A 24,407-nucleotide genomic window follows, 5' to 3' on the forward strand; every position below is an offset into this window, starting at 1 on the left:
TTTAGTTGTAAGTTTGTGGATTTCGGAAGGCGGACCTATATATGAAATCTTAATGAATCGAGAATTTACTTATTTATTCGATATATTGCGAATTGTACTACCATGTATAGATATTAATGTGGACATCTGGGTGATTTTCAGAATACGGCCTTTAACGAGGGATTTGGTCAATTGTGGACCGAGGTCTATATAATTTAAACGCGTGATTAGTTTCAAAAACAAATCATTTTTGTAGAATCTTATCATACTTTCTTAATTTTTGAAAGATTTGTTAACTGTAAACTTATTTTATGTATGAGGGACATATGAACTCATCCTAAAACAACATCAAATATCGTTGCTATACTGATATTTTTAAGTCAGCTATGGTCATAAAGTCATTTTCTTAAAGAATCCATATATGGAAGCTAGGGTCAAATATTGCCTGATATATTTCATACTTCCCAACATAATTTACAGGTATATAAAACTGACATCTGCAAAATTTTATAGCTATTGCTACACTGAAAATAATCCATGCCTAATACACACGAAAAATGTTGTACATTGTACGAAATGCTTCGTGGTTTCGCACCACGAAATTCTTTCGTAATATATACGAAATTGTACGACATATTTTAGTAAAATGCAAAATAATTTTATATAATTTTAGAAAAAAATGGTTCATTTTACGATTTTTTTAAGACATAAATATTTTAGTTCTTTTAAAATAATTATTGTAAATTTAGAAAAAGATTGCGAATTAAAAAAAACAAATTTTTATGTTTTTAAAAAAAACATAAAAATTTTTAAATTAAAAATTACGTTTAATTTAACTACCTTAAAATTACGAAAATAAAAAAAAAAATTGTAACAAAATAATTTTTTTGTGAAATCAAAAATAATTCTTGTATATTACTAAATAATCTTGTTACGAAAAAAAATTTGTTACTTTCGTTAAATATTACATGCCTTAACGAAATAATTTTTGTAAAAGAAAACAAAGTTTCTTAATATATACGAAAAAAGATATTACGACAAGTTTTCGTACTTTCGTAAAATTAGAAAAGCGGTTGATTAAACAATATTTCGTATTATACACGAAATTTTCGTATATATTACGAAAAAAGTAGTTACGATTTTTTTTTTCGTAAAGTTAAGCATGGATTATTTTCAGTGTACATAAACAACATATTTAATAATGCTTTAACTATATTCCGGGGGCACTTATATGGGATCTAGGTAAAATCATGAATCAATTTTGCTCATTTTTAACGCCGAACAATATTTGTCATCAATGAGCATTTTTGGAGAATTTCATCGCTCTAGCTCCCAACGTTCGGAACCTATTCGGTTTCAACAAACAGAGTGACAACGGATATCGCTAGATAATCTTAAAATCTTATAAAAAATATTTATTACACTCTTAAATTTCAGATATATACCAATTATATAAAAATATACAGAAAAAATTATTTTTTTAGACAGAGAATTTAGACGTAACCGCCTCAACTTTGTTTACATCATAAAAATTTGTCTCGGCAAAAAAGACGTAAGCGACAAAAAAATCGGATATATAAAATCGAAACAAATTGCATCTTATAATTTAGATATAATAATATATATTAATGAAGTTTTGGAGTAATGCTATGTCCTACTTCGAAGATAATTAAAAAAATGCTCTCCTGTAAAATTTAGTTTTTGTCGTTTACGTCTTCTGTGCGAAAAGGGCTCGATATGATCCAAAATCTCCCTACCAAATTTTATTAGGATCGGTCCATAATTGACCCTAACCACCATATAAGGTCCCCTTCAAAAAATGACTTTAACGCTTATTACTGTTTTATAAATCAGGTAGAACAATCAAATTTGACATAATTAAATCCCTGACGAGCCAAAACCTCTCTCCAAAATTTTATGTGGATCGGTCCATTATTGACCCTACCTTTATATAAGGTCCTCTTATATAGCGATGAAATTGGACACACATAAGTTTCATGCTAATCAAAATCTCTCTACAAAATTTTATGTGGATTGGTAAATAATTGACCCTACCCCCCATATAAGATCATTCTCAGAAAATTACTTTAACGCTAATTACTGTTTTAAAAATACGAGTATAGCAATGAAATTCGACACACAGAAGTTCCATGCGAGCCAAAATCTCTCTACCAAATTTTATGTGGATAGCTCCATAATTGACCCTACCCCCCATATAGTAAGTCTTTTTACGAGCATATCCTCTCTAGCAAATTTTATGTGGATCGGTCCATAATTGACCCTAGCCCCATATAAAGTAAAATTTGACATAAGTAAGTTTCTTACGAACCAAAAGCTAAGAACTTTTATAGGAATGTAAATCTTCCTACCGGAAAGTGTCGGGATCTGATATTCGATGTAAACATGTTTTATATGAACCAAAATCGGTCTAAAAAGTTTTGAAAAATTTTATAAAAACGGTCAATAATTCACCCTACCTCTCATATAAGGTCATATTAGTAAATTTGATGAGTAATATCACCCTGATGTTTATAGGAGAGCATTGCTTTTACGGCATACGGTTTGATGGTGGGTATATTAGATTCGGCATAGCCGAATATAGCACCCTTACTTGTTTTCTTTTAAATTATTCAAAACTGAACTGGTATTATTTACCAGACTTTAGACTCCCAATGTTAGATGGCGTTGAACTAAGTTTATCTACAGGAAGTAAGTATTTAGGGACTATCCTTGACTCCTTGCTCTTTAAGCGATCTTGGACATCACTCTTTAACTGTCACCTGTCAGCGGGTGTAGCGGCTAGAAATCTTCTAAGTCTTCGTTCGTCAAACCTTCACGCGACAATCGCACAAAAATTTTATACTTGTTTATGTGGAATTACAGATCATAAAAATACGACTGCAGACTTTGGCGAAACGCATCTAATGGAATTTCTGTCAAGGAACGATTGGCTTGCATCCGATATAATGTTTGATGGATGTGCAGTTTTACCGACGGATCCAAGATGAATGGGCATGGGGTGGTGATACCGATACAAAAAGGTCCTTCAGACTCCCTGACGAATGTAGAGTCTTCCAGGCAAAGATCCAAGCAAACTGATACAGAAACATTTCGATCTAGAATTAGTTGTGGGGCAATTTACATTCGCGCCTTGTTGTTGATTGTAGAAATGCTCTTACGGAATTTATGAGACTGTTTACTATTAGACTGTGTTGGGTGCGGGGGCACCGTAATGTGTTTGGCATGAGGTTGTGAACGAACTAGCTAGATTAGGTTCCAGCCTTGACATAGATGATAGAGATAGAAGATTGAAACCACATATCTGACACTCAATCCGTTACACCATCAACCAGTCCTGGAATATCAGAATGGCTTGCAAAATATCAAAGGCCTTATTGTCAACACTCGATGTGAGGGCTACCTAGATGCTGGATAGGCGCAGTCTATTACAGTCATTACTCAGTTAGGGCTCTTGCAGTCTACTATGTTTCGACAGGGTTTTATTGGCAAACTCAAATTCTCTCACAATTCTTTCTTTAGGGGAACAAGACATCGAGGTAGAAACCCATTGGGAATCGACCTGCTTTCATTAATTTCTTGAATTTGGGGGCTATATGAATTTCTGAACTGATTCCAATAAATTTCAACCGTGTTACGTTATATTTTCTAAACTTCTCGATAGCATGTATCATAGAATTATTAGCTGGGGTCTTCAGAAAACATACAGTCGGACACAGATTAATAGACTTCGCTAACTATGTATAAGGATTAAGAATATAATTTCTTATCGCATTTGCACGTTAATTTCCAGTTTCCAAATAGAATTGGGTCTTTCAATCAAAACAAAATAAGAGTGGTTTATAAAAAATACTCTAAATAGCAGTAGTTTATTTAAAATATATTATATTCAAACATTTCGACAAATATTCGCTAATTAAGCATGCAATATTTATGAAGAAATAGGTTTTTAATATCACCACTACAAGTTAGTTTTGGTTTTTAAAATTACACAGTCATGTTAAACAAAAACTAAAACATTATATTATTATTCTGTTTTCGAATTTAAACGGATTTTCTCTACCATTTTTTGGAAAGCCTCCTTATCGCCTTCAACTTTGACCTTGTTCTAAAATAAAGTAAACCGTTTTCTTTAAAACAACTTAATTTTAAAGTATTTTTAAATATTTACATCGGCTATAAGATCATCAAATGAAGTTTGTTTGGAACCCACCATAAAGAAGTTTTCATCACTTATTGTAACTTCGGCATCAGGTTCGGAACAATTGCCCTCATAGATGTTCAATTCTTTAAAATCAAAAACTAATAAACATGAATTAAAAACTATTTTTTGGTAATTGTTAGGAAAAAGTATTTAACTTTGAATCCACTTTACCTACCCACGCTTTTTATTAGTTGTCCTTCGGAATCAGTGAAATGAAATTGAAATATATTCATGACCGTACGTTTAGCAGGATCGGATTCGCTTAATTTATTACGTATTTTCTCAATAATTTGATCGCTTTGCATTTTGTATCGTTAAATCGTCAAAAAAGTAGAAAATAAATTCAAAATTATTCGTTTAAAAATTTACGTTGTATCTCTGTTTGCTGTCGATAAATGACTGAAGATGTTATAACATTCAACAATCAAAGTGGACAGTATAATCCAGTGGATGATCACATATATACGTACGTAAACTATTTATTGTTATCAATTAAATAGCAAAAGTAAAGAACGTACGTACAAACGTAAGTATTCCTTTTTTTCTTTTTACTTAGTTTTACTTTAAATCGAGTATTTTTAGATGCAGCCAGTTGTATTTTGCATAATTATTAATTAAATTCAATTTGTTGTAAGATTTTACGTAGATTTACGTTATATTTTCTTTTTTTTTTTCTTATTATCTTTCTATACATTGCTATGGGATTTTTTTTGTTTAGACAGACGTCATTAAAGAGTTACAGTCAATAGTTAAGAGGGCAGATAAAAATGACTTATAATAAATAAATTTATTGTATTATTACCTTAGGATTGCTTATGGTTTCCATAATTTTAATAAACCATCCTCACTGTAGGTGGCCAATAAATTTTGATGAGGATGATGTGCTAAACCAATGACATCTTTTTCGTGTACCTAAAAATTAAAAGAAAATATATTAAAAATTTTAATTTATTATTCCAAAAGCTATAAAACTTACATTTAATGTTCTCTCCAATTTGCCTGATGATACTGAAAAACAATACAACACTTGATCCTCACCAGCACAATAAATAAATTCTCCTCTTGGTGATAGATTGGCTGCTATGAAAGCACCACCTTCTCTTTTACCCGAACTGAATGATCGTACAATTTGTCCAGCCATATTCATAATGACCACAGTATTTGAACGATTGCAGACAATGAAATGTTCGGGATTTTTAGGTAATATTAACACCGTATTAACAGCTAACTCATTGCCTAAAGGTTTATAAGTTGACAAACATTCTGTGGTCTTCAATGACCATACTTTAACCGTGCCATCGGAAGAAGCACTTAAAATACTATGACCATCTGGAGTGAAGGTAACTTCATTAACAAACGAGGTGTGACCTTTAAATTCTTTCAACATTTTGCCAGACTTTAAACCATGCAAACGTATGGTATGATCAAACGAGGCACTTAATACTTGACTATTATCACGAGCAAATTGTAGGCAAGTTATACCTTTTGTATGAGCTTTATCGAATTTCCTCAAACATTGTCCCGTCATAATGCGCCAAACCTTAATTTGTCCATCTTGTGAACCAGAAGCCACCATTTCCGAATCACGAGAAAACGATAAGGCCAAAACGGCCTGTTCCATCATCATGAATTGATCTTGTGCTTGATATTTTAAATCTTTTCTTATTTTGCCTGTAGTGAAATTCCAAACTTCGAGAAAACCATCTACACTGCCGGTTATTAGATATTGACCATCTGGCGAGAATTGAGCACATTCGACATGAGATTTTTGTCCAAATTTAATTTGACGATACATTTGTGTTGGATACATTTCCTCTTCTTGATCTTTCATAGCGGCTTTACCACGGAACAAATCGATGGTGGTGCCAGGCGGCAATAGACCCTGATGTTGTTGCCATTTTAAGGCTTGGCCCAGTAGAGCCAAAAGACGGGATGAGGGTACAACATGTACTTCGCCACTTAATTCCTGTGCTATTATAGCACGTCTTTTTTCTTTGCTGCTACCTTCGGGATATGCTTCTCTGGGGTCAAAATACGCTCGCTGTAACATATTTTCTGTAAATAAAAAGCGGGTTAAAAGAAGGGTACACGGTGAATTATATATTTCACACAAACGTGTGACTGTCGATCTAAAAGTTGGAAATGAGTTAAATGAATAAGATACAGAATCAGATATGAATGTGTCGGATGTTTTTTCTTGATTGTGTGGAATAAACGAGAAGTGCTCTGAGTTGAGTGGTGACGGATGTATGATATCTTGTAAAAATTCCCTTCTTTGTACAGATATGTTCAGGCTCGACACTGTCCATACCAGACTGAGGACGGAAGTGAAGTTTTTGCATCTCAAAAGTTAAGCAACGAGAGAGCAATGGTCGGAGATTAGATAGCTCGAGTAGTGGAACCATGTGCCACCATGAGTGCAAGGTACATAAAGGTCAGTTTTGAGTAGTCTCTAGCTCATCCTCTGTTTGTAAAAGTACCACCGTAAAAAAGGCCGAAAGGTAGGTGTTCACGTAAAGCTTTTTGACTTATACATATCGACAGACCGACGGACATGGATAAATCGACTCCTGTTTCTATAAAGGCTCTTAACAATAGCTTTCGGTCCTTAGGCTAAAAAAAGCCAGGAATTTTATGAAATTATTTTAAAAAATACGATTTATACCTTGCTCACAATGTTTACATCGACATACAGACGGATGGTTGAATAGACAGACAAACAGACATGTCAGAATCGACCCAGAAAGTGATTCTAGTACTCTATAATTTTTGCTTGTTATAAACATCAAAAACGAATAATAAATCCTCCCCTCATACTGGTGTAGGGTATAAAAAACTTCTACACAATACCTCTAACCCAATATGCACCCACATTACAAACTCACCTAAATGTATATAACGTTCCGGTTCATGTTGTTTCAACATTATCATTGGATCCGTTTGCCGCAAAAGTGAACGTGCAGCACCCAATTCCCGCAATTCGATTAATTCCAAGACAATTTGTTCATATAAATTCAATAACTTCTTATCCGGTAATTTGAGACTTTGTGTCACCTTCAGCACTGTATCCCAATGACCATTTGTTATGTCCTGCACAAAACCATCTACACTGTCGACAGTATTTAATGAGACACCCGTCTCTTCTTGTAATGTTTGTAAAGTTTTATACAAATTCGATTCTTTAAGATACTGTTGGATCAGACGGATGACGCTAAAAAAATAAAGTGTGGAAAACAGAACTTATACACCGCGTTTTAACCGTGATGTTATTCTATGAAAACTTACTCAGCCGATTCGATCTCAATAGACATATTGTTGAATTAATTTATTTATTTTATTAATATAATAATTGTATTTACGGTTTTATTTATAATTTTACAATAAAAATGTAAATTTTTTTGAGAGCTCTCGCTAGAATTTTTGTTTTTACTTCAGAACATAGCTGCCAGATTTGACGATTTATCGTCATTTTGACGATTCTTCGTTTCAAAAATAGCAAAGTGACGATTTGACGATTTTTTCCTTGAAACTGACGATTTTTGAAAAATTTTTTAATAAATAAAGATCTTACATTTTTTTTTATTTTACAGTGAAAAAAGGAAATTAATATTAAACTTGGAATTCAGTGAAAATAGAATTTATATTATAATGAAAACTGGAAATTAAATTCTAGAAGAGCTATTATAAAACATTCTAAGTCGAAAAATTGTGTTTTGAGTTTTAAGCTCTCAAAGCTTAAACATATTTTACATCTAAATGTGTTTGCTATGTACATTATTTCTTATAACTTTTGAAGAGATCGACAGATCTGAACCAAATTTTCACATTGTATAAGTTAAATCCAACACAAACAAGTTTTGTAAAAGAACTAAATTATACGAAGAAATCTCACCAAGTTTAATCTTTTTATATCTACCCAGCAAAAAGTAGTGCTTCCTCGGAAGCAGATTTGTAAGGCAGAGAGCAGTTGTTACTGCTTGCACTTGTTATAAAAGAATATATGATTTTTATATGGGATTCGTCTTGTAGAGGCTCTGCCTAAGGAATCCAAAATGTGCATATTTCATACTGTTGAAATTGCGCTGATTTCTGTGAATTAATATTATTTTTCAACACTGAACATTGATTTAAATTTAGAAAGATGCAAAAATTAAGTGATTTTAAGTGTTGAGAAGCAAATTTCTACACCACAAACAATAATTGCTGAATATATGCCTTCCAAAATCTTTTTTGTAAGGTAATAATTTTAAGATGCAATAGAGGAAGGAGTTAAAGATGCAGTAGTTATATTTATTGCTTCCAAATCAAGAATATTTTTTGCTGGGTAAGTACTTGTTTACAGAAAACTTTCAAAACTTTTACAAACAGTTTTTTGCTTAAAAAGGATAAAATATTCCTTGTGCACCAAAACAAGCAATATTGTGATGCAACTAACTTTGAGGAATTTAAGGAAAAAGATGAACAAGTTTCTATACCTAAAAACTATATGTGTTCACTATGTAAATTTTAGCAGTATTTATGTTTGATATTTTTAAAAATGCCAGAACATTGAAAACATTATGAGAACATTAGAAAAGAATTAACATTACTGTCGAATATTCTTCAAAACTCAAAGTTTATTGAATTTTGAGCAATAATATTCCGTATGTTTCGAATTTTACATAAATATGTATTAATATTATAAATTTTTTAATATATTTCATCTTCAAATATTACAATATTTTTAATTTTTTATAAAAGCTTAAAACCAAAATGACGATTATATAAAAATTTATCGGGAAATTGACGATTTTTTCAAAAATTCATCTGGTAGCCCTGCTTCAGAATTCCCATATGTTTTTGTTTGTTGGCAGAATTGTATTCGGTTAAAAAATCAACATTACAGTAGAACTTGCTTATAATGCTTAGCTATTTATAGTTTCATTTAATTTTATTGCTGAACACAAAAGGCGATCTTTGGGCTTTAGAATTTATGAAAATTTGAAATGATCGTTTTGCGATATTTTTATACCTAAATATTTTAAATTTCTGAATAATATTTAATTGTTATAAAAGTGAGAAAGTTAATAGGAGGATGCATATAGCTACTTCAAATCCGAAGAAATACACCTAGGCCTCTAACGGGCCTAAAAAAGTAAGTTAAATAAAGTTTTTTTTAATAAAAAAGGGTTAAGTACCCTTTTTCGCCCAATAAAACAGCAAAAATATTGTTTTCAAATCATTTCCATTCGGTCCAAAATTACGCCATATATTTAAAAAAATATGAATCAAGGCAAAACGAAATTTATAAAATTCAAATGTCAATAAATCGGAAATTATATGAGATAAACAGCTCACGCAAGAATGTCCAATTAAGAATATTAAAAGTTGTGATAAAAGTAGAGTTCTATAGTTGAAACAAAAAGTCGACTTTTCGACTTTTTGCAATTTATGAAACCAAGTTTTTCGATTTTTCATTGCGTTGTCATCGGTGAATTCTTGAAACCAAAATTTTAGCATTTTGAGACTATGGGAAATGATTCAAAATTGTAAGTTGAATGATATATAAAACCAAAACTGAACTAGAAGATGGACAACAAAACCGTCAACATTTACTCAGATGAATTCTCTTCTCATTTTTTAAAAGTATACGTTAAAAAATGTCCTATTATTTTAAGCACCAAAATACATTCTAACACAACCACAAAGCTATTGATTAGATGTAATTAAATATTGTATTAATTTAACTAGTTTATTACACATTTCACTTAGTTTCTTTTTTAATAATATGTTTAGGAATTTACAAATATGTAAGTTATTAAATATTTATGTATTTAGCTTAATCCTTTATACAATAGAACACGTATTTGTATGGTGATTAAATTACAATAATATATAATTTATTTATTTTTTTATTTAAACAAAAAACAAAACAAAAAAAGGACCAAAAAATAGAAATGGAATTGTTGTAAGTAAAGGAAGGAATATAACAATTTTTTTTTTAATTTAAGAAAGACCCCAATTCTTTCTGTAAATGTATTTTTTTAAAGAACAAATAATACTTAAAACTTATAATAAACTAATAATAGTTGTTGTTTTCATTGTTGTTTTATATATATAGATAAGATGTCTTAAAAGGTTTTATGATGGTTGTTAGAAAATTCACAAGAATTTAGTTTTTGTCAAATTTTGTTTTAAAGAAAATGAACAAAAAATATTTGTGGCATAGATGTTAATAAACCATTGTTTTTATAAGAAAAAATAATTAAATTAAATAATTTAATTATCTTTCTTCATTCTAGTGGAGGTCATGCGATAGATAATGGAATCGCGACCAGGATCCATGGAACCGATGGCATAGCAGATGGCCAATAGAGCAAAACCAAAGACAACCATGAACCACAAGATGATGTTGAAAATGACGGGATAATCTTGATTGTAGTATTCGGCCAAATTGTAAAGATTCTAAAAAAAACAATTATTTATTAACTGATAGAGTAAGTTAGGTGGGTTACTATTAACATACCTTGGAATCGCTGGGAGCTATATCACGCTTGCTACGGCTGTTGGCATCAGCCTTGTTAACAACGACGACAACTAAAGCTTCATTGTTGCTGGATTTTTGTGCAGCTGTGTTGACACGCTTGACAGCAGTAGAGAAAAGCTCTAAGGCTTCATTGACAGCTTCGGAGTTTTCACCATGAGCCTTGGCAACAGCATCAACGAATAAATGGATGGCGCCGTAATTACAAGACTTTTCCATGTTAACCAAGTTATCAGCAATGGCATTAACATAGGCAATGCTTTCCAAAAATTGTTTATCGGCAGTGTGGAGGTCACCATTCAAGTACTTGGTATTGGCAACAGCAGGAATTTCAACATCACCAATGGTGTTCTTGAAACTCAACTTACCTTCTTCAACATTTTCGAAACTGATATCGCAAACGGGTTCACTATCGGCTTCCAATTGAGCACTGACTCCATTCAAGGATTGTTCCACAGTATTACCTTGAACTGGATAAGTTTTGCCAGCGGCAGAAACTTTACTGTGTTCTACGCCATCTAAACTTACGGCAATTACACCCTTGGGTAAATTGAAGGGATCTACAATAGTCAAACCCGACCACTGACTGTCTCCAGCTACTGCATTTCCCAAAGAGGCGTACAAAACATCCCCAACATCACGACTTTGTAGAGGCTCATTACCCTTGAAAGACAATGATTTGGGTGTGCTTAAAACGGTGAATTCACCAGTGGCTTTAACTGGAAGATAAAAAAGAGATTGTATAATATAAATAAATGAAAAAACTTAGTCATTATCAATTTTTCTGTCTTTTTATTTTATTTTTCACTTGGAGCACCCCCTTCCTTCCTTTGATGCACATGACACATACACACTTTCAGCTGACTTTTTTCATACAAAATCAATAACACTGCATTTCATGTTTCCAGTTACCCTAGCAAATTTTTAAGTTTTTCCATTGCACTTTTCGAATTTTCTTATGGATTTTACTATTTTCTTATCGTTTTTGATGAAATTAATGTAATTTTTCTTAATTTTACTTACTTGCCACTACGCACAAAGAGAAAATTATTAAATTTCGCAGCATTTTTTGTTCGTCCGATGAAAATTGATCATATGACAAACGGGGAGACGACAGTGTAGATTTTTTCACTGTTAATAACAGAGTTGCATTTCTGTGGGCACTTGTCACATGACAAACGTCAACTGTCAATTGTGAAAGATGTGTTTCGTTGGTATCAGGGATGGCAAATTTGGTACGATGATACTTTTTTGATACTATTTGATGTTCAAAAGTACCGTGATACTCCCGAGTCTTATTTGATAAGACTCCGGTTATCGTTTAACAGGTGGATATACTGCCGGTTAAAATAATTTTTGTATGTAAAATGTCAATTTATCGTTATGATAAAACATAATCAAATAATGAGAAAATGGGGGTCAAAGTATCTTTAAAAGTTCAAATTTTAAATTCTAAGAATGTTTTGAAATCTAGTTTTAAAAGTCAATTTTTAGAAGTATGTTTTGCAAATAACCAATGCAGCTCATTTCAAATTTTTATCTTGATTGACATTATATGAATATTAATCTAATTAAATTCCATTGTTAATATTATATGAGAAAATTACCAAAAATTTCAATTTTGAAAAAATATTTGACTTTAAAACTAATTATTTCCAAAATGAAATTAAGAATTCAACCATAGATATAAGAGAAATTTTTGGTGAACATTATTTGGACTTTAAAGCAAATTATTGTTTCATGTCATGGATGGTCTTATGTATGGTCTCATGTGTAGAATTTGATATGAAACATGAAATTAAGTATGTAGAGCCCGGATTAAGTGATAACACATAAAAGGGAACTTTTGGTACTTTTTCGTTCTTTAAAAGGTACTTTTTGAATTTTCTGTAATATTGAACCTAGAAACATGAAATTAAGCATGTAGGGCCCGGATTAAGTTATAACACATATAATGGTATTTTTTGGTACTTTTTCGTTCTTCAAAAGGTACTTTTTGAATTTTCTATAATATTGATCCTAGAAACATGAAATTAAGAATGTAGGGCCTGGGGTAGGTGAGAACATATAAAAGGGGATTTTTTCTTTCTTCAAAAGATACTTTTTGAATTTTCTATAATATTGAATCTGGAAACATGAAATTAAGCATGTAGGGCCCGGATTAAGTTATTACACATATAATGGTATTTTTTGGTACTTTTTCGTTCTTCAAAAAGTACTTTTTGAATTTTCTATAATATTGAACCTAGAAACATGAAATTAAGCATGTAGGGCCCGGATTAAGTTATAACACATATAATGGTATTTTTTGGTACTTTTTCCTTCTTCAAAAGGTACTTTTTGAATTTTCTATAACATTGATCCTAAAAACATGAAATTAAGAATGTAGGGCCTGGGGTAGGTGAGAACATATAAAAGGGGATTTTTTCTTTCTTCAAAAGGTACTTTTTGAATTTTCTATAATATTGAACCTAGAAACATGAAATTAAGCATGTAGGGCCCGGATTAAGTTATAACACATATAATGGTATTTTTTGGTACTTTTTCGTTCTTCAAAAGGTACTTTTTGAATTTTCTATAATATTGAACCTAGAAACATGAAATTAAGTATGTAGAGCCCGGATTAAGTGATAGCACATAAAAGGGGATTTTTTGGTACTTTTTCGTTCTTTAAAAGGTACTTTTTGAATTTTCTATAATATTGAACCTAGAAAGATGAAATTAAGAATGTAGGGCCTGGGGTAGGTGAGAACATATAAAAGGGGATTTTATGGTACTTTTTCGTTCTTTAAAAGGTACTTTTTGAGTTTTCTATAATATTGAATACATGAATATGTAGACCCGGAGTAAATGACTTTTTCTATAATATTGAACCTAGAAACATTAAATTAAGCAAGTAGAGAGCGGAGTATATGAGAACCTATAAAAGAGGACTTTTTGTTACTTTTTATATCCTCCACCACCATTAGTGGTGACAGAGGTTACATATAAGTATGTCATTTCGTGTGTAACGTTGAGAAATATTCGTCTGACACCCAACAAAGTATATATATTATAAAATTCTCGGAAAATGAATTTTTGTTAATAACTTCTTTCAGAATGCCGATGTCTTCACAAATTTTACAAATTAAAGTTTTATGTCCATAGAATCCATATATTTGTGGATCGATCCAAAATTGGTCATAGCTCCCATATAAGGTATTCCCATTTCGTATTAAGAAGACTTTTTCAGACTTTTCCTTCGCGACGGGTAGTCATCTTGACGCGATGCGAAGGCTTATGTGTGATGACCCATGCAGGCCGTGCTGGTAGGGCTACCCATGCCAGAGGGGCTCATGACGAGCACATACTAAGAACTACCCTTCCCACGACTGATAGCGTCTGTTTCTCCCCGATGGGGCGGCTACCAGTCCAAGTACTTGTCAAAAGATCTCTACTCATCCTTCGGATGTGTATCTTTTGACAGTACAGTCCGTTCGGGATCCTTAGATCCCTAAACTCCACGACGGTCCGTCTAAATCCACCAGCGTCTGTTCCCACATTGGGCGGCTTGGTGGTCTGCAAGCACATCATATGCAGAATCATATACTTGGCAGCAAGTATAAAATGCACACCGTTTTTAATGTCCTAATGTCCGACAAGAAACCGTGCCCCGCGTATCCGGTAAGGGGCCTAATAATCTCCGGAGACCCTACCCCCACGGCGAAGGCGACAGGCTGTGGAGAGTCGAGTGCTACTGCCACCCAGGTTAGTCCGGCGGAGACACCGGGTCGGGCTAGTCTGAATGCTACCGGCGCCAAACCCAAAACAAAAGCGTCTGCGGATTTAGGGAAGCCTGGATCCTGCAGTCGCAAAACAATAACAGCATCTGGCTCCAAAGCTGGATGCAGCAAAATAAGCAGCGAGGCACCTCTGGACGTCACCCCAAGTACCTCAAAGGCAGCTCAGGTCCGTATTGGCAAAATGCCGATAAAACCCCCTGTTTCGGGGACTACTAAGGCCACCAAAACCAAGGTAGCAACCCCAGTGCCGGTTATGCACGAGGGAACTGCGAACAAGATTTCGGGTTCTCAAACGGCATCTCCCAATGCCAACACGGCGAATAGTAAGACCCCCAGGCACGTAACACCAGCAAGAAGGGCCTTCCTACAACGGCGCTCCGCCGCCAAAATTCTAGCGCGCTTAGCTGGCAAGCCAGTTGAGTCGCTAAGTAAAGAGGACAAGTCCTCTCTAGAATGGGCTAAGGGAAAATTGGCCGTTCTGGAGAAGAGTCCCCCCCTCACGTCTAAGGACGCGCCTAAACGGCAACGTTCTGAGGAGGAGACTAATCTTCAGGGCCAGCAGCCCGGGACAAAACGTCCGAAACCGTTGCCCCCCAAGCCGCATGACAGGACCTCCGGTGAAGTGGTTGAGAACCAATTCACGCGTGCTGTCATCGACAGGGGTGACATAGATGGCGCTATGTCTCCATCCAGATGGGACATAGTGCGAAAAAAGCTGATGGGGGTGTTCTGGGAAGTTCTTAAACAGAACCCTGGTCCCCCCCCACAGTGTGAGGACGGCGGTTGGTTTCACAACAGAGTGAAGCTAATGGCCTGTTCCAACGAGCGCTCAGCTTTGCTCCTGAAGCAGGCTGTGTCGCTGATAAAGGATCCGTGGGAAGGTGCTAAGCTGGAAGTGGTCTCTGTGGACGAGATCCCACGAAGGCCTAGATCCACCGCCATAATTCCTGCGGAACCACATAAAAAGGCAGCGATACTGGAGCTTCTACAGGTTGGCAATCCGGATCTTCCAACTCAAGATTGGAAGGTCGTCAGGGTTTCTCAACCTGTAGGAAGCTCCAGAAGGATTGTTGTGATCCTGAACCAGGAGTCTTTGGCGCCGCTTCGCGAGAAACAAGGGAAGGTCTACTACGGCTTCGAGTCGATCTTCCTCCGTGTCTACCGAGGCGATGACAAGGGACTATTGGAACAGGATGATCCCGATCCTGACCAATCCGCTGCGGATATGTCTTGCGACGAGACTGACCTTTCGCTGAGTCAATCAACTTCTAAGTTGGTTAAGGAGGGGGAAGAGTCAGTTGACGAGGACGATCTCCTTGCCTCTGACAAGGAGGACGCCAACGTCACAGTGTTGCGTAAGGACAAAAAAGGAGATGGTGAGAGTAACCCAAATTAATCTCCACCACTCCAAAGCAGCCTCGGCTGCACTGCTCCTCCGAATGGGTGTAAGTGGGGAGGAGCTCGCCCTAGTCCAGGAACCCTGGATTCACCAAGAAAGGGTGAGTGGACTAGGCATGAAAAGCTTTAAGCTATTGTACGCAAAAGGATCTGGTAAGATTCGATCCTGTATAGTAGCCAAAAGCAGTCTCAACATCTTCATTCTTTCTGATTTCAGTGATGAAGACACCGTAGCAGCCATATGGGAGACCAGTGTAGGTGCTATATTGGTTATCTCGGCGTACATGGCTCACGACCACAGCGACCAGCCACCGAACAACCTGGTCTGCAGATCCATAGAGATGGCAAACTCGAAAAGCATGCCGATCATTATGGGGGCTGATGCCAATGCCCATCACACTGTCTGGGGAAGCTCGGACATAAACGCTAGAGGTGAGTCAATCTTTAACTTCATTCTAAGCAATAATCTTGATATTTTAAATACAGGATCCGAACCGACCTTTATTGTTTCAAACAGAAGGGAAGTTCTCGACATTACGCTGGTTAGTTCTATGCATCATGATAGGATAAGGGGATGGAGAGTCTCAAATGACTGCTCTTTCTCTGACCATCAGTACATCGATTTTGAAATCGTAGTTGACAAAGTGGCCCCAAAGCCCTTTATAAACAGGAGACGAACAGATTGGGAAATGCAAATGGGGCTAATCTCACGTTCACTCCAGGATGTACCGATCATCGAAAACCGATCGGACATAGAAAACGCGGTTGAAACCATAAATCAAGCTTTCAAACACGCGACTTCACTGTCTTGTAAACAGAATATGCACAAAGGCAGATGCAGGCCCCCATGGTGGTCTGCGGACATTGCGAAATCTCGAAAAGAGACGCGCAGACTGTTTAACGAGGCAAAGAAAACAGGAAACTGGATTTCTTACAAGACCTCGGTTAATCGTTTCAAGAACCTGGTAAGAAATGCAAAGCGCAAATCTTGGAAAACCTTCTGTAGCGGCGTGGAAGGTTCTTCTGAGACCAGTCGTCTGCGCAAAATCTTATCATCTACTCCTCCTGTCCCAAGTTTCATTCAGAAACCTTGTGGCAGTTGGACGACCAGTAGCCAAGAAACCTTAGAAGTTTTAATGGCCACTCACTTTCCAGGCTGTCAATCTCCGGAAAACGGTACTGACATGCAGTTTACAGATCTCCCAGCTGATACAGGAATATCCATAAATGAAGATAAAATCAACTGGGCGATAAACAGCTTCGACCCCTACAAATCACCGGGTCCTGACGGTATAATACCTGCGGATTTGCAATACAATGCTGTCCATCTTATGCCTTGGCTAACGCGGATATATGATGCCTGTTTAAAATGGTCTTATATACCCGAACCCTGGACCAAGTGCACAGTGGTTTTCATTCCGAAAGGAGGAAAGACCTCTCACACGAAGCCAAAGGATTTTAGACCAATTAGTCTATCCTCCTTTCTTCTCAAAACTTTGGAAAGGATAATTGATCTGCATCTCAGAATACATATCAAACCTGACCATTTATCAGCATCTCAACATGCCTACATGAAGGGAAAATCTGTTGAGACTGCATTACATTCGCTAGTTTGTCACATTGAAAAGACAATAGCGCAAGGGGAATACACACTGGTTGCCTTCTTGGACATCGAGGGGGCTTTCAACAATGTTCACCCTGGGTCGATAACAACGGCCCTAACTGGTCTGGGAATAAACCAACCAATAACAGCTTTCATCAAGAGATTACTGACTCAGCGAATCATTATCTCCGAAATGGGAGCAGCAAATGTCACAAAAGTGGCAAATCGCGGTACCCCACAGGGTGGAGTTCTATCTCCACTTCTGTGGAACCTAGCGTTGAACCCACTTCTTATGGATCTTAGATCTATGGGATTTAAGGTAATAGCATATGCAGACGATGTGTCTGTAGTAGTATCTGGCAAATATCTGGATACTTTATCGCAAAGGATGGAGATTGCACTCAGGACACTCAGTACATGGAGCAACGTCAGTGGCCTTGGTGTTAATCCATCGAAAACGGAACTTGTTCTCTTCACTAAGAAGTACAAGATACCCACCTTCACTCTCCCACGACTGAATGGGATAGAATTGAAGTTATCGGATAGTGCTAAATATCTGGGAGTAATCCTAGATTCAAAACTATCATGGCATTTGAACACTCAATCTAGAGTATCAAAAGCGGCTGCGGCCTTATACTCGTGTAAAAGAGCAATTGGCAAATCATGGGGCATAAACCCCAAGAATACCAAATGGCTCTTCGACATGGTAGTCAAGCCCATACTATTGTACGGTGCACTTGTATGGTGGAAGTCTGTACAAAAGGACTCACACCGCAAACGTTTTGAGGGAATCCTTCGCACATCAGCTCTGTTGATAACGGGGGCTCTCCGCACCACCCCATCAAAGGCTCTCTTTGTCATGATGGGATGGCTACCTATTGATCTAATGGCCCAAGAGGTTGCCCTCAACGCGGCTATTAGACTCAATACAATTGGTATGTGGCATATGATTCAGTCAGGTCACTCCACCATCCTCAATTGTCTAGGAGAAATTCCTGGCAATATCGACTATTGCATCGCCAAACCGTCTTTTGATAGAAGCTTTTCGGTGAATATCCGAGACGACCCAAATGTGATGGAAACAATCCTCCATGATGGATCGTATAAGGTTTTCACTGATGGCTCAAAATCAAACCATGGTGTAGGCGGTGGCTTTTACATAGCACATTCGGGAACGGAAGTATCATTCAAGCTTCCTGACCAATGTAGCGTCCTTCAGGCTGAACTATCAGCCATTAAACGGGCTGCAAACTGGCTCAGGTTTTATCGAATATACGGTGTTAATATTCGAATTTATACCGACAGCCAGGCAGCCCTTAAGGTTCTAAGTGGTGTCTACACGACGTCAAACTTAGTCCTAGAATGCCGGGCATCCCTTAACGAGATGGCGAAACATTCCACAATAGGACTGTATTGGATTCCAGGACATCAGCAAATTCCTGGTAATACCATCGCGGACTCTCTTGCCAAGTTAGGCTCCTCGCTTGCAGGAGAGCATACCGACCCTTTTGTCGGTATACCGCTTTCAACCTGCAAACGCTCGATACGTGAAAAACTATATGAGCTTGCGCAATGCAGATGGTCGACTGAAGCCACCTGTAGACAGGCAAGGATCATGTGGTCATCTTACGACCCACAAAGATCCCAAGCCCTTTTCTACATTCCGAGAGTTAATCTACGGAACTTAACGGCAGTGGTAACTGGCCACTGGCCTTTCGGACTCCATGCAAGAAGACTGAACTTACCCAGTAACGACTTCTGCAGGAGCTGCCAGGATGAAGAGGAAGAAGAGAGTATAACTCACTTCCTCTGTCATTGTCCTGCCCTAGCTGACCACAGAGTGGGTCTGCTAGGTAGCTATTTTCTGCATGACTTAGCGGATCTATCGGAGGTTGATATCCGAAAGATAGATTCCTATATTCGTGCGACAAACTGGTTCGGTGGAAACCAGAGTGATTAGGTTGAAGTGTACTAATACGCCGACCGTTCTCTCTCGTTTCAGGTATCACAAAGGGATCAAAATTCTGGACCCAAGTGTGTCCCCAGTGATGACATCGCGAGGACGACCTGCCTACCTAACCTTTTCAGTTAAAACAGTTGGAATAATCAAAATGAGTTGCAAAAAATAGAAATAGAATAGAAAAACTCCAGAAAAAATACATAGTTTTCCACACAACCCATGAGGTACTATGCGATGTGCGTTGCCAATTATTTAATATGGCTGGCATCCCCAAATGGCCTAAATACCATATTTGTTTACAAAAAAAATTGCATTGCATTGTTATCACAGATATTGCTACAATATATGTACATATGACTATTTATGTGAATAATAGATTTATACAAGTTATCAATAAGACGGTTAACCTCTTTATAAAATTTAATATTTACATAATAATTATTAATTCGTTTAATATCTATATTGACAATATATTTTGTTCATAACACAGTGATACATCAAAAAAATGCAGGGGTTCTCATATACCAATTCCATTTCGTTATAGTCCATAGAGTAGGAATATATTTTTAATTTTTCCCGATCACATCGTTTAGTTCCTTTTTAAGAGCAAAAGATGTGAAAAAGAGCTATTTTTGAAGTTTTAACTTTAAAAAAATGTACAGTGAATCAACTAAGTTTTTTGCCTACCTTTTTTTAAGAGAATTTTGGTTTTTGTTCATAAATAAAATTCAAAAAAAAAAAAAAAAACAGGTAAAAAGTCAATTTATGTTTTCAAATTGAAAATAGAGATTGTGTAGAATGGGAAAACCAAGAAAAAGTATTAAAATAAAAATTTTGATGCATTTTATTATTTTTCATCAGAATTTGCACGTCAATAAAATATTTTGCATATAGAAAATTCCAGTTAATTTCGTTGGGTTTTTCAAATTACTTTTTTAATTGCTTTTTTGGAATTAATTGTTTTATTGTTAAAAGGACACGTGTTAAGTATTTTTCAATTGTAATTTTCAAAAATCATATCCTCATTGTGTGAAAATGTGTAGTTATTTGCGTTAAAAATGTTTAAAGGGAAATAATGAGGAAATTCTAATATAATAAATTAGTTTAGATTTTTAGAACAAGTGTAAATCAATGAAATTCAATTATGAGATGTTTAAACAATCATTAAAAAACATAAAATATAGAAATTGATGAAATAACACAAAGAATTATTAAAAGAAAACGCACTGAGTTGTCTTTCAAAATCTTTAACTGCCAAAGGAGAGCGACTTGTATCCAAGCAAAAACCATTGAAGTCCTCACTTATCTTCTCCAAAGTCCATATACGAACTTAAAAGAACACTATGTTTAAATTTTGACCTCTAAACAGAACTTAGATTGCTTGGAAACAATATAAAGTGAACTATCGTGTGGTACAGGAAAAATACTTAATTTAAATATTTACAAATAGAGGCGGTTCTCATCACCTAAGGTCCACAAAAGCAATATTTTTCAGCTAATACATACACTTATATATAGTTAGAACCCAAATCAAGAATAACTATCCAGATCCAACTACGCCTACTGTATTTTATTCATAAAATAAAGCATTCAAAATATGAGGTAGAATATCAAAATCCCCATACTTAGAGTGGCTAGGATGGTACTTAGTGTTAGATTTATTGAATAAGAATCAATATTATACAATTCTAAATAAAATTCTCACAGTACTCCCCAAATAGATGGGGTTTTCGTAATGTAGTTTTTATTTATCAATACAAAATGACAAAAACCCAGATTATTTTGTTATAATATGTAGTTTTATACCCCACTAAACATTTTTTCTAGGTCCAAATCCATTGATTTTCTAGTATATAATGTATCCTTTTCAAAATTACTTATTATTTTCAAAATAAAATCAAAGAAACGATAGATTTCATGTTAAGTCAAATATTGATAAATTCTTATAGGTATATAGGATAATAAATCGGTTAAAGAAATGTCCAAATTTAGTCGTACCACTACTTAAATATCTAAAAAAAATTTATTTTAATATACAGGAGTAATAAAAATGTAAAATTGTATAAAAATATACAGCAATATTAAAAAAAATAAACAAAAAACCTAAAAAAGCAAAATACTTTATTGACCCAAAAAATTAACAATACGTTCACATTTTATAAAAAATCTCGTTAGTTAATATCAAGATTTTACTTTTTTGGTAGAAAATTAAAATAAAAGATATTCTTTAAAAACACAACAAACAAATTGCTTAACTTTGAAAAAAATAATTGTTCAGACAAAGTTTTTTCTTAAAATTTATAAAATTTTACATAGGTAAATTACTTAATTGATTCACTGTATGTTTGGTAGTTTGCAACCGATTTTCAAATTGGATATTTTGTTTTAAAGATACAAGTGTTGTCTCTCAACCCAAAAAAATAAATCCAAAATTTATGATTAATGTCTTGGTTACGGCCATTTAAGTAAAAAAACTTATACTTTTTTCACAATTTTTAATTTTCATACTGCTCTACGTTGGCCATGAAGCAGTAACTTTAGCTTTTATTACATTTGAAAAAAGGCACATTAAGTTGGGTTTCCAATGATGGTCAATTTATAATAACCGATGAAAAAGGTTATGAGTTGTGCTAAGTTTTATAAAAATATTACATATTTCTTCCATACAAAAACATTCATGTTTCTGGTTTTCTTTGTACCAAGATTAAAAAATGATTATAAACATTTTTATACAAAAATTAGTTTGTATGGAGAAAACCAAAAATTCGACGAACATGCTATTAGAAAAATTGGCATAAATCATCCAGTTTTTCATAGATTTTTATGAAATAACAAGTTTTAAAAACCTTCCTTTATGTGATTCTTCAAGAAAGTAATAAAAGATGAACACACTGGCTCATGGCCAAAGTAGAGCATGATGAAAATGAAAATTTTTTAAAAAAGTGTGAGTTTTTTTTACTTAAACGACCGTAACTCAGACATTTGACCATAAATTTTGGATTTCTTTTTTTGGATTAAAAAGCAACATTTGTATCATTAAAAAAAAACATCGGATTTGAAAATCGGATGAAAACTACTAAACTTATGATTTTTCAAATTTAAAACTTCAAAAATGGCTATTTTTCGCATCTTTTGCTCTAAAAAAGTAAGTTAACGAAGTGATAGGGGAAAACTAAAAATATATTCGTACTCTATGGACTATAACGAAATAGAATTGTTATATGAGAACGCCTGCATTTTATTTTTCTTCACTTTTGTATCACAGTGTAATTTTGCAACGATCAGATTCACTATTCTTATGTTTATGTGCGCAATTTGAACAAATATAATATTCGCAGTCATTGCATACACAAATATCCTCATTTTTATACCCTCCACCACCATCAGTGGTGATAGAGGGTATATATAAGTTTGTCGTTCCGTGTGTAACACCAAGAAATATTCATCTAAGACCCAACAAAGTATATATATTCTGGGTCCTTATAAAATTCTGAGTCGATTTAGCTATGTCCGTCTGTCCGTCTGTCTGTCTGCCTGTCTGTCTGTGTAAAACACTCTCACGTTAAAACTAAGCAAAGGAAATCAACCAAGTTCACCCAAAATATTTATTATTATTCTAAGCAGTTTGGTATGGAAATCAGAAAAATCGATTCACAACGTAAAAAGTTATGAGTAAAAATTTCAGACTACCTCGAAAAAATTACGTTTTTTATACCCTCTACCACCATCAGTGGTGATAGAGGGTATATATAAGTTTGTCGTTCCGTGTGTAACACCAAGAAATATTCATCTAAGACCCAACAAAGTATATATATTCTGGGTCCTTATGAAATTCCCATATTTCCCATAGCCCCCATACAAAGGTATATATTCCCGGAAATTAGTTTATCGTTAATAACTCAATCAAATATATCGGTATCAACACCAAATTTTGTACATGCAAATATAATATGAATAGAAATCATACTATCAACGTAGATCTCAGTCGGTTCACAATTGGTCATAGCTCCCATATAAGGTCCACTTCCGAAAATCACCTAAACGCACATATTTCATTGACGAATAAAGCTATTGTGATAAGCTGGAGCTGGATATGTTTTGTGTACATACAAATAGTTCTACCAAATTTTTTACGGATCGGTCCATTATTCGTTATAGCTCCCATATAAGGCCCACTTCCGAAAATCATTTAAAAGCTCATATTTCAATGTCAAATGAAGCTATTTTGATAAAATTCGACACAAATATGTTTAGTCTAAATGCAAATCACTCTACCAAATTTTTGACTTCCAAAAATCACTTAAACGCATATATTTTATTGAATTATAAAGCTATCGGGATAAAATTCGACACGAATCTGTTTTGTATACATACAAATATTTCTACAAAATTTTTTACGGATCGGTCCATTTTTGGTCATAGATCCCATATAAGGCCCACTTCCGAAAATCACTTAAAAGCACATATTTCAATGTCAAGCAAAGCTATTTTGATAAAATTCGACACAAATATGTTTTGCCTAAAAATGAATCACTCTACGAAATTTTTTCTGGATAGGCCCATAATTGGTCATAGCTCCCATATAAGGTCCACTTCCGAAAATCACTTAAACGCATATATTTCATTGAATTCTAAAGCTATCGGGATAAAATTCGACTTGAATATGTTTTGTGTACGTACAAATCATTTTACAAAATTTTTTACGCATCGGTCCATTATTGGTCATAACTCCCATATAAGGCCCACTTACGGAAATCACTGTCAACGTAGATCTCAGTCGGTCCACAATTGGTCATAGCTCTCATATAAGGTCCACTTCGGAAAATCACATAAACGCACATATTTCATTGATGAATAACGCTATTGTGATAAAATTCGAGTTGAATATGTTTTGTGTACATACAAATCATTCTACTAAATTTTTTACGGATCGGTCCATT

The 24,407-nt window shown here is 34.7% G+C and overlaps 4 protein-coding genes across 6 annotated transcripts; 1 reads left to right on the forward strand and 3 right to left on the reverse strand.

The window, feature by feature from the left end:
* Positions 1-3,833: 3,833 nt before the first annotated feature.
* Positions 3,834-4,642, reverse strand: LOC119606660. Of its 2 annotated transcripts, none has more exons than XM_037960216.1 (3): positions 4,377-4,642; positions 4,169-4,299; positions 3,834-4,105 (listed from the first exon to the last, which is right to left on the reverse strand). In XM_037960216.1, exons 1-3 carry the CDS (start codon positions 4,504-4,506, stop codon positions 4,025-4,027), a joined length of 342 nt encoding a protein of 113 aa, XP_037816144.1. In that variant the 5' UTR covers positions 4,507-4,642; the 3' UTR covers positions 3,834-4,024. The 2 variants fall into 2 exon arrangements, with proteins under 2 accessions (XP_037816144.1, XP_037816145.1); XM_037960217.1 differs by having other exon boundaries at positions 4,169-4,284; positions 4,377-4,624.
* Positions 4,643-4,879: 237 nt separating this feature from the next.
* LOC119606663 (WD40 repeat-containing protein SMU1) lies at positions 4,880-7,666 on the reverse strand. Its single transcript, XM_037960219.1, has 4 exons — positions 7,487-7,666; positions 7,087-7,412; positions 5,178-6,256; positions 4,880-5,113 (listed from the first exon to the last, which is right to left on the reverse strand). The coding sequence occupies exons 1-4, from the start codon at positions 7,510-7,512 to the stop codon at positions 5,015-5,017; spliced, it is 1,530 nt and encodes a 509-aa protein (XP_037816147.1). The 5' UTR covers positions 7,513-7,666; the 3' UTR covers positions 4,880-5,014.
* A 2,247-nt stretch (positions 7,667-9,913) lies between these two features.
* Positions 9,914-11,907, reverse strand: LOC119606661 (ATPase H(+)-transporting accessory protein 2). Its single transcript, XM_037960218.1, has 3 exons — positions 11,748-11,907; positions 10,707-11,443; positions 9,914-10,645 (listed from the first exon to the last, which is right to left on the reverse strand). Exons 1-3 carry the CDS (start codon positions 11,788-11,790, stop codon positions 10,460-10,462), a joined length of 966 nt encoding a protein of 321 aa, XP_037816146.1. The 5' UTR covers positions 11,791-11,907; the 3' UTR covers positions 9,914-10,459.
* Positions 11,908-14,124: 2,217 nt separating this feature from the next.
* On the forward strand, positions 14,125-16,270 carry LOC119606664. Of its 2 annotated transcripts, none has more exons than XM_037960221.1 (2): positions 14,125-16,057; positions 16,122-16,270. In XM_037960221.1, exon 1 carries the CDS (start codon positions 14,298-14,300, stop codon positions 15,900-15,902), a length of 1,605 nt encoding a protein of 534 aa, XP_037816149.1. In that variant the 5' UTR covers positions 14,125-14,297; the 3' UTR covers positions 15,903-16,057; positions 16,122-16,270. The 2 variants fall into 2 exon arrangements, with proteins under 2 accessions (XP_037816149.1, XP_037816150.1); XM_037960222.1 differs by having other exon boundaries at positions 14,125-16,005; positions 16,122-16,260.
* Positions 16,271-24,407: the final 8,137 nt, after the last annotated feature.

This window comes from Lucilia sericata, unplaced genomic scaffold, assembly GCF_015586225.1.
Source record: "Lucilia sericata isolate MDLA Ls3-8-SP2 unplaced genomic scaffold, ASM1558622v1 Contig000609F_arrow, whole genome shotgun sequence".
Lineage (NCBI taxonomy): Eukaryota > Metazoa > Arthropoda > Insecta > Diptera > Calliphoridae > Lucilia > Lucilia sericata.